Source organism: Dendrobates tinctorius, unplaced genomic scaffold (assembly GCF_039654945.1).
Source record: "Dendrobates tinctorius isolate UK_male_01 unplaced genomic scaffold, ASM3965494v1 ptg000312l, whole genome shotgun sequence".
In the NCBI taxonomy this organism is placed as follows: domain Eukaryota; kingdom Metazoa; phylum Chordata; class Amphibia; order Anura; family Dendrobatidae; genus Dendrobates; species Dendrobates tinctorius.
This window is the reverse complement of record NW_027361979.1, coordinates 5,475,172-5,485,803: the sequence shown is the minus strand read 5'-3', so window position 1 is coordinate 5,485,803 and position 10,632 is coordinate 5,475,172. Positions and strand designations below refer to the sequence as shown.

At 45.1% G+C, this 10,632-nt stretch overlaps 1 protein-coding gene across 2 annotated transcripts in view; it reads left to right on the top strand.

Annotated features, from left to right (window-relative positions):
* The first annotated feature begins 259 nt into the window (after nucleotides 1-259).
* KIF21B (kinesin family member 21B) overlaps nucleotides 260-10,632 on the top strand; it is a 461,259-nt gene continuing 450,886 nt past the window's right edge. For both annotated transcript variants that reach the window (XM_073561060.1, XM_073561059.1), the window contains exon 1: nucleotides 260-495. In XM_073561060.1, coding sequence (XP_073417161.1) covers nucleotides 455-495 — 41 coding nt within the window. In that variant the 5' untranslated portion in view covers nucleotides 260-454. The remainder of the gene's footprint in view (nucleotides 496-10,632) is intronic.

Below are 10,632 nucleotides of genomic sequence, written 5' to 3'. Positions count from 1 at the left end.
GACTGCCCCAATAACATGCAGTCCTGCTCCAATATCCAGAGATGGAGGAGAAGCCGGGGGACACCCGTGAAGACCCTCATTAGGTCACATCCCAGGCTGTTACTGGCCGTGACCCCCGTCTGCTGCCCTCAGCTTCCAATGCCGCATCCGCTGGCTCCATGGCGCCAATGTCCGCCTCTGCCCACCGCCTGCCCTCCTCACCTTTCCCCCCGAGAGGCCAGGACCCCACATACCGGGGAAGGCCCGCCCCCGGAGGAGTGTGTGCCGCTTCCCAGCCTGTGGGTGTGCGCTGTCTGGTCTGGGCAGCAGTCGGCTGCTTGTCCTCCCTCTACCTATTGTTCTGCCGTGGAAGACTGTGGCACCGCAGAGCGGACATGGGCACGGGATGAAGCCGGCGCTCAGCAGCTGCCCATTGTGTGAGCTGTGACAGGACGGAGGGCGCGCCAGCTGCAGCATGGGCAGCCAAGGAGACTGCAGTGTCAGGGTGGCATTGAGGTAAGGGGCAGTGATGAATGGGACGCGCATGGCTGTGGCGATCCTTGCAGATCATAGCGTTGACAGGATGGCAGTTCGCCGGGTTGCCGTACGGTGATCGGTGCAGCACCGCAGGGTCGCCGTGCAGTGATCGGTGCAGCACCGCAGGGTCGCCGTGCAGTGATCGGTGCAGCGCCGCGGGGTAGAAGTGCAGTGATCGGTGCAGCACCGCAGGGTCGCCGTGCAGTGATCGGTGCAGCGCCGCGGGGTAGCAGTGCAGTGATCGGTGCAGCGCCACAAGGTAGCCGTGCAGTGATCGTTGCAGGGTGACAGCTCCTGACATGAATGCTCTGCTTCTCCATTGAATGGGGGCATCCTTGTTCGGTTTGGGTGGGGCTGAAGTCTCCGACAGAAGATGCTGCTTATTGCAGAGCGTGCCCTGCTGTGTAACTGTCACATGATGGATGGGAAGCAGCCCCATGATGGCTGGCTGGCATCAGAATGATGGATGGGTGGCAGCCACATGATGGATGGGTGGCAGCCACATGATGGATGGGTGGCAGCCCCATGATGGATGGGTAGCAGCCACATGAATTTTGGGTGGCAGCCCTATGATGGATGGGTGGCAGTCACATGATGGATGGGTGGCAGCTCCATAATGAATGGGTGACAGCCCCATAATGGATGGATGGCCGCCCCGTGTCCATAGCAGGGCTCTCCCAGCAGTGTGGAGGTGCTCAGCCTACCCTGGTCCGGGACCTCACATCAGCTGAAGCTTCAGTCCTGCAGCAGGATGTGACCCCTGGTGACAGCCACAGAGTTGCTGCAGATCTGTTATTAAAGGGGTTTTTCAGCCAAACCAATCTTGTAAGGTAAGCACTCACCCTCCCCTTTGCCGTCTCCCTGCCGCTGCTCTGTTTTCTGTGTTTTGGCTGCAGCGTTAACGTCACGTCGACAGCACACTTCACCGCTGCAGCCAATCAATGAACTCAGTGGCTAGTGACATCTACATCAGCAAAGCTCAGTGATTGGCTGCAGCATTGATGTGAGCGGTCAACACGGTGTCAGTGCTGCAGCCAAAAAACAAAGACCAGAGCAATGGTGCAAAGTCGGGGGCAGGGGAGAGTGAATATTATCTGCTATTTTACATTGCAAGAATCATTTGGGATCAACGTTTGTAAAAGTGGAAAACCCCTTTAAACCCGTCCATTTTTATTGCTTTAGCTTCCCAGCCCCATCTACCAAGATATGTGTCTTTTGATCTTTCTGTCGACATAGGAGACTTATTGTGCTCCAATCTGTCATTCTAATTTACTATATAATGTGCTGGAAAATGAAAAACTAAAATCTTTTTTGGGTGGAATGTAGGACAAATGCAATTTAGAATCCATTGGTGTTAACTTTTTGGGGGATCACAACAAGCAGGTAATGAGTGCTCAGCCAGGCCTTGGCCACAGTAGTGACCCAACTCAACCAGTGATTGACAGCAGCCGTCTTGATGACATTGTTGCTGTCACGCAGAGTGTAGGATAGATTAAGTGCAACACAAAGGGATAAGGGTAGGGGAACCAAACAATAGGGAAGGGGGAAGTGGAGACCCCTGAACAGATCTAACATCACCCTGTCTGTCCTACCGTCCCTATATAGGTTTTGCACCTATCGCCGACCTTGGCGATAAGCCGTGCATCGGGAAGGACAGGATATATGCTAGTAAATCCCACTAACACTATAAAGACAATAAGGATAAATGAAACCAAGGGGACACTTGACTTGAGCAAACTCAGAGTGATACACCGACACCCTCCAAACTCCAAGAGGACACTAGCAGACTGCTACAGCTCCAAGTCTCAACATAGAAGTGCAAACAGGGAATAACACCCGCACCTGTCAGCAGGAAGTAGGGAGCTATAAACACCCATATCCAGGTTTAGTCATTAGCACCAGGGGAGGTGACCAATAGTCTGCAAAGCAAACAACCAAGACCTTCTGCAGACAGATGCAGTGCAACGGTCTGCAACCTCTGACACATCCATGACAGCTGGAGCTGGATAAGAGGTAGAGATCGGCTGTAACTTTGAAGCACAAGTGCTGGGGGAGTGTAATAATGAGGTATCACTTTTTGAGGTTGTTAGGCCAATATAGTATAACAAAACAAAATAGAATCTGTCTGCTGAAATAAAATAATAATCAAAGTAGTTAACCCCTTTATCACCTTCCCACTGCATAGCGCACTGTTATGCCAGGAGTGGGTATAGCACAATACGCCAGACTCAGACTGGGTGATTAATCTAATTAATGTGAAATATTCGCCTTTTCCAGTGAGTGTAATTCTGGATGTGGTGTGAATTGTAATTCTAATATAAGCTCTGCCCCTTTTTACCATCCGTAAGAAGGGAGGAAAATCGTTTTATCAATAAGCAGACAGGCCCGTCTACCTTAGGCCTCATTCACACCTCAGTTTCCTCACATACAAGAAAAAGGAAGTGATTTTATCAGAGTGTTGTCCGAGTGTCATCCATTTTTGTACCGCTTGGTCTGTGCAAAATTGTGGATACGTGAATGGCCCCATGTTAATTAAACCATACTTACCGCATCGCCTATTCCACCAACGCCAACGTCTCCTGGAAGAGAAATAAAAAAGTAACAATATCCTTACCTGTCTGCCAAGAGGGTATACATACTGTCCCACGACGAGTCCAGCTCTGCTACATCTGGATGCCTTTTGCTGAACGGTGGCATTATGCCAGCATTCAGCCTGACATCCAGACACGGTAGAGCTTGAGGCTATGTGCACATGTTGCGGAACTCCCGCGGAAGTTACCGCGGGAATTCCAGAATTCCATTCCGCGGGAAAACCGCATTTTAAATTCCCGTGGAAAAACTAGCGATTTGCAAGCGTAATTAGCTTGCAGAATACTAGCGTTTTCCAAGCAATCTGTAGCATCGCTTGGAGAACTGATTGACAGGTTGGTCACACTCGTCAAACACAGTGTTTGACTAGCGTGACCAACTTTTTACCATTGAGGCTGCCTGTGCAGCATCAGTAGTAAACAGATCTAATGTTAAAAATAATAAAAAAAATTCAAAATCATGTTTTTCTCAACTTCCGACGTCCCGCGCAGCGTTCCCGATCATCGCGATGCTCCCGTTCCCAGTAATACCTTGCGAGACCTTTGCTGACATAGCGGTCTCGCAATACTGTAGCGGTCTCCCGAGACCGCTACGTCATCACAGGTAATTGCCGCAAGGCATTACTGGGAACGGGAGTTGGTGAGAGCATCGTTAAGGCAGCGTGGGACGCCGGAAGGTGAATATAACCCAATTTTTTATTTTAATTCTATTTTTTACAGGGATATGGTACCCACAGCCTGGAGGAGAATCTCCTCTCCTCCACCCCCTGGGTACCATCCGCAAATGTTCTGCTTACTTTTCGCATGGTGGGCACAGCCACATGCGGAAAGTAAGCAGAACAATGCATTCCTATGTGGGCGGAATCGCCGTGATTCCGCAAAATTAATGAGCAGGCTGCGTATTTTTCCGCAATGCGATTCTGCCGTGGGAAAATCCGCAACACTAGCACAGCATTGCGGAATCCCATAGGATTGCATGGGATGCTGTTTTTTTGCGTTAAAATCCGCCGCGAAAACCAAAAAAGCCGCAATGTGTGAACGCAGCCTGAAGATGATCATCGGAGATAATGCGGTCCCTGGCGGTCACGTGCACTGCAGTTCTCACGATTAGCTAATCATGAAAACTTGGCTAGTGACCGGAGATGTCCCAGGTGGTCACGTACTGTACACGGCAGTTCTCACGATCAACTCAGCTAATCGCGAGAACTGCTGTGTATGCGAAGCTCCAGCTGAAGCAAGGTACACCTTTATTTAACCCCTTAACCCTCAAGAGTAGTTTGCACGTTAATGACCGGGCCAATTTTTTCAATTCTGACCACTGTCCCTTTATGAGGTAATAACTGTGGAACGCTTCCATGGATCCCGGTGATTCTGACAATCTTTTCTCATGACATATTGTACTTCATGTTAGTGGTAAAATTTCTTTGATATAACTTGCGTTTATTTGTGAAAAAAACTGAAATTTGGCGAAAATTTTGAAAATTTCGCAATTTTCCAGCTTTGACTTTTCATGCCCTTAAATCACAGAGATATGGCACACAAAATACTTAATAAGTAACATTTCTCACATGTTTACTTTACATCAGCACAATTTTGGAACCAAAATTTTTGTTGTCTGGAACTTATACGGGTTAAAAGTTGACCAGCGATTACTCATTTTTTCAACACCATTTTTTTTTTAGGGACCACATCACATTTGAAGTCACTTTGAGGGGTCTATATGATAGAAAATACCCAAAAGTGACACCATTCTAAAAATTGCACCCCTCAAGGTGCTCAAACCACATTCATGAAGTTTATTAACCCTTCAGGTGCTTCACAGAAATTTTTTGAATGTTTTAAAAAAAAAAATGAACATTTAACTTTTTTTCACAAAAAAATTAATTCAGGTTCAATTTTTTTTATTTTACCAAGGGTAACAGGAGAAATTGGACCCCAAAAGTTATTGTGCAATTTGTCCTGAGTACGCTGATACTCCATATGTGGGGGTAAACCACTGTTTGGGCGCATGGCAGAGCTCGGAAGTGAAGGAGCGCCATTTGAGTTTTTTAACGCAAAATTGGCTGGAATTGAGATTGGACCCCATGTCGCGTTTGGAGAGCCCCTGATGTGCCTGAACAGAGGAAACCCCCCAAAAGTTACCCCATTTTGGAAGCTAGACCCCCAAGAAACTTATCTAGATGTGTGGTAAGCACTTTGAACCCGCAAGTGCTTCACAGAAGTTTATAACGCCTGGGCGTGAAAATAAAAAAAATCACATTTTTTCCACAAACATGATCTTTTAGTCCCCAATTTTTTATTTTCCCAAGGGTAAAAGCAGAAATTGAACCCCTAAAGTTGTTGTCCAATTTGTCCTGAGCACGCTGATACCCTATATGTGGGAGAAAACTACTGTATGGGCACATGTCGGGGCTCGGAAGGGAAGTAGTGATGTTTTTGATTGCAGACTTTGATGGAATGGTCTGCAGGCGTCATGTCGAGTTTGGAGAATCCCTGATGTGCCTAAACAGTGGAAACCCCCCACAAGTGACCCCATTTTGGAAACTAGACCTCCAAAGGAACTTATCTAGATGTGTGGTGAGAACTTTGAACTCCCAAGTGCTTCACAGAAGTTTATAACATAGAGCCATAAAAATTAAAAAATCATATTTTTTTCCACAAAAATGATATTTTTGCCCCCAATTTTTTATTTTCCCAAGGGTAACAGGAGATATTGGACCACAAAAGTTGTTGTGCAATTTGCCCTGAGTATGCTGATACCCTGTATGTGGGGGTAAACCACTGTTTGGGCGCGTGGCAGAGCTTGAAAGGGAAGGAGTGCCGTTTGACTTTTCAATGCAAAATTGGCTGGAATTGAGATCTGACGCCATGTCGCGTTTGGAGAGCCCCTGATGTGCCTAAACAGTGGAAACCCCACAATTCTAACTCCAACCCTAACCCCAACACACTCCTAACCCTAATCCCAACCCTAACCATAACCCTAACCACAAACCTAACTTTAACACACCTAACCCTAATCCCAACCGTAACTGTAATCCTAACTTTAGCCCCAACCCTAACCCTAACTTTAGCCCCAACCCTATCCTTAATGGGAAAATGGAAATAAATACATTTTTTTTTTCCCCCTAACTAAGGGGGGGATAAAGGGGGGTTGATGTACTATTTATAGCGAGTTTGTATGTTTGGCAGCTGTCACACACTAAAAGACGCTTTTTATTGCAAAAAATAGTTTTTGTATCACTACATTTTGAGAGCTATAATTTTTCTATATTTTGGCCCACAATGTCATGTCTGGTCTTGTTTTTTGCGGGATGAGTTGACATTTTTATTGGTATCATTTTCGGGCACATGACATTTTTTAATCGCTTTTTATTTGGATTTTTGGGAGGCAGAATGAACAAAAACCAGCAATTCATGAATTTCTTTTGAGGGGGCGTTTATACCGTTCCGCGTGTGGTAAAATTGATAAAGCAGTTTTTTTCTTCAGGTTAGTACGATGACAGCGATACCTCATTTATATCATTTTTTTATGTTTTGTAGCTTTTATAGAATAAAAACTATTTTATATAAAAAATAATTATTTTTGCATCGCTTTATTCTCAGAGCTATATCTTTTTTATTTTTCCGGTGATGGAGCTATTTGAGGCTTTTTTTTGCAGGACAAGATGACGTTTTCAGCGGTACCACATTTATTTATATCCGCCTTTTTGATCGCGTGTTATTCCACTTTTTGTTTGGCGGTATGATGATAAAGCATTGTTTTCTTGCCTTGTTTTTTTTTCTTTTAATGGTGTTCACTAAAGGGGTTAAGTGGGACAGTTTTATAGGTCGGGTTGTTACAGACGTGGCGATACTAAATATGTGCACTTTTAATGTTTAGATTTTTTTATTTAAATATTTATTTATTGATGGAATAAATATTGATTTTTATTATTTTTTATTTTTTTATACTACAATTATATAAATTTTTTATTTTGTTTAATTCTTAGTTTTACACTGTGTCCCACTATGGGACACTCATTTTGTGCAGGTTGATCGCTTCTATAGCACACAGATCTGCATGCCATATAAGCTGTCAGCGCTGCACTCTGTGCACACTGACCTCAGAGACTCCCTGACATGCACTGCGCATGCCGGAAGCTCTGGAGACCTGGATGTTGTCATTACGCATTGGGTCTCCATGGCAGCGATTGGGACCCCGTGTCATGCCACGGGCTCTCCGATCCAAATTCAGACGGGCTGTCAGCCCCTCTGCTGGTCCGGAACGCTGCGATCATGTTTAATCACAGTGTTTCAGGGATTAAAGTGCCGGGAGCGGTCCGTGACCACTCTTGGCACTTAGTGTCAGGTGTCAGCTGTGAGAATTAAATTAGTACACATGCGTAGTAAGCTGCGTTCCCGCACTTAACACGCATGTGACTAGGAAGATAATGTGGTTTTACCGCATCTAATGATAGTGAATGGGTAATTTACACTGCGTAGACTAAGCGTCTCCGCTATATAAATAGACATGCTGCGGTCTGGAAAGAGGCGCCGCTTGTCCATCTCCACAGGGAAGCCTGAGGAGTCCCTGCACGCATAGTGGACATGGGATTTCTGGAAATTCCATCCACTATGCTGTAACATCTGGACGCTGTGGGTTGGATGCCTCGGATGTACGGAGCATCCAAAGCGCAGTGTTTACTGACTGTGGGAACATACCCTCACAGATAATAACTAAGGCCTGATTCACACTTCAGTTTTTTTGTGTCAGTTAAAATCCGCCAAAACGGCGGAAAGCGGATCCGTTGCTAACTGATGTGAACGAAGAGAGAGAGAGAGAATTTTTTCCGTCCGCCAGCACTGTATAATGGCCCCCGTAATAGCTATCATGCTGTATACTGGTCCCTACATTAGCTCCCGTACTGTATAATGACCCCCGAATCTACTCTTATGCTGCATAATGACCCCCGCATTAGCTCATCCCCTGTATAATGACACCAAATTAGCTCTAACACTACATAATTGGGTTTTCATGCTTGCCACCCTGGATTTACAATATTAAATGACAGGACCCTCACACCGGCTACAGGACTACGTCATAGGGTGGGTGTGAGATTTGAAAGCAGCACTAGCAAGCAGTGTAGACTGTACGGCTGAATAACCTTTCAGGTATTTACCAATCTTTAATATAAAAGCACAAAAATGAAGGCAGCACACCATTGAGATAAACTGAAAATATAGAGTTTCAGTTCTCCTGGAAAAAAGAGAAAGACAAAAATTAAAAAAACATAGAATGTTATAGTCAACAAGACCCACTAATCTGTTTTTAAAATTAGATATAATAACATATTGTTCAAACACTGCTCTGTTAAATATTTTATTTAAAAAAAAGAGTTTTCCTTTACTTTTTTATTGTTCTTATAATGAAAAGATCTAAATGTAATTTTTTTTTTTCTGTTGACAGCTGTTTGCGGCTTAATTTTCTGCTGGACAAGTTGAACTTTTCATTGGCATTAGATTATTCTTTTTATGAGGCAGTATGAACCACATCAATTCCAACACAGTTGGTCAGTTGATGTATTTTTGTTTTTTTGGGGTGTGGGAGGATTGGGATTTTTTTTTAGCTCTTTTATGTTACAGAATAAAACTGCCAATTATAGAGTCTTACAAATAAACTTTTTTTTTTTTTTTTAAATCACACAGCACCTGAAAAAAACACAACACAGAAATACCGTATATACAGTACTCGAAAAAAAGCCGGGATATTCAGCCCATTTTTTGGGGGCTAAAAGTCCCACGTTTCGGCTTATATTCGAGTCATATACACCAGGGGGTCGGAGGGGGGTGGGGGTGTCAGGTCATCAGATCATACTTACCCATCCTGGCGCTGTCTCTTTAGCCCTAGCTTCACCGCGATCTCTCTTCCTTCCTTCAGCGGTCACATGGTAGCGCTCATTAAACTCATGAATATGCGCATTTTCATGAGTTTTAATGAGCAATACCACGTGACCGCTGAAGGCAGGAAGGGATATCGCAGAGAAGCTGGGGGCTGAAGAGACAACGCCAGGATGGGTAACTATAGCGATACTCACCTGTCCTGCGTCCATGGCTGCTTGCTGCTGTCTGGCACGTCATCTGTCAGTGACGTTCAGACAGCAGAGGGCGCGGTGATGTGGTTAGTGCGCGCCGCGCCCCCTGCAGTCTGAACGTCACTGACAGATGACGTGCCAGACAGCAGCAAGCAGCCATGGACCAGGGGACAGGTGAGTATCTCAGGTGCCAGCAGTGACACCGGCACCTGGCCCCAGCGACGGAGAGGTGAGTATGTCATTTTTTTCTATTTTTAAATGCAGCAGCAGCGGCAGCACATGGGGCCATAATCTATGGAGCATCTTATGAGGGCAGCATATAGGAGCATAATCTATGGAGCATTTTATGGGGGCAGCATATGGGGGAATAATCTGTGGAGCATCTTATGGGGGGCAGCATATGGGGAATAATCTATGGAGCATCGTATGGGGGCAGCATATGGGGGCATAATCTATGGAGCATCTTATGGGGGCAGCATATGGGGAATAATCTATGGAGCATCTAATGGGGGCAGCATATGGGGGCATAATCTATGGAGCATCTAATGGGGACAGCATATGGGGGCATAATCTATGGAGCATCTTATGGGGGCAGCATATGGGGGCATAATCTATGGAGCATCTTATGGGGGCATAATCTATGGAACATCTTATGGGGCCATAACCTTTGTGGAGCAGCATATGGGGTATATTATTCTATAGAGCATCTTATGGGGTCATTATTAACCTTTGTGCAGCATTATATGGGGTGTATTTTGTATGGAGCATCTTATGGGGCTATCATGAACTGTATGGAACATTATGTGGGGCTCCTGATTCAATATGGATATTCAAAAACATTTAACCTACTGATGTCTCAATTAATTTTACTTTTATTGGTATCTATTTTTATTTTTTAAATTCACCAGTAGCTGCTGCATTTTCGACCCTAGGCTTATACTCGAGTCAATAAGTTTTCTCAGTTTTTTGTGGCAAAATTAGGGGGGGTCGGCTTAGATTTGAGTATATACGGTAACTAATAGGCCTGACATCCATGACACGATGCTAGTACGGCACTATGTAGGAGTACTCATTTGGTTACATTTTTTCAAGTGAAATAAACACATTTAGAGTTGAAGGTAACCTGTGAAAATACCTGTACTTAATGAACTGAGGCCCTAAATGTGAATAAGTAGTTACCCCAACACGAGATATTGGATTACCACCAACACAACTACTTATGGCACATGCAGTTAATTCCTTGTGTAATGTGACATAGGCCATTGACTACTCATCTTCACTGACTGACAGCAACTCAGCATTAGGGCCTGCTGTCAGTCATTGTGGGGGGTGCAGTCACAGCCACCGCTCTCTATACACAGAACGGTGACTAAACCCACGCCAGCGCCCCCTTATGACTGGAACCCGTATGCTGCAGGGGGAATAAAGTTAATTTCCTCCTGGTTGTAAGGGTCTAA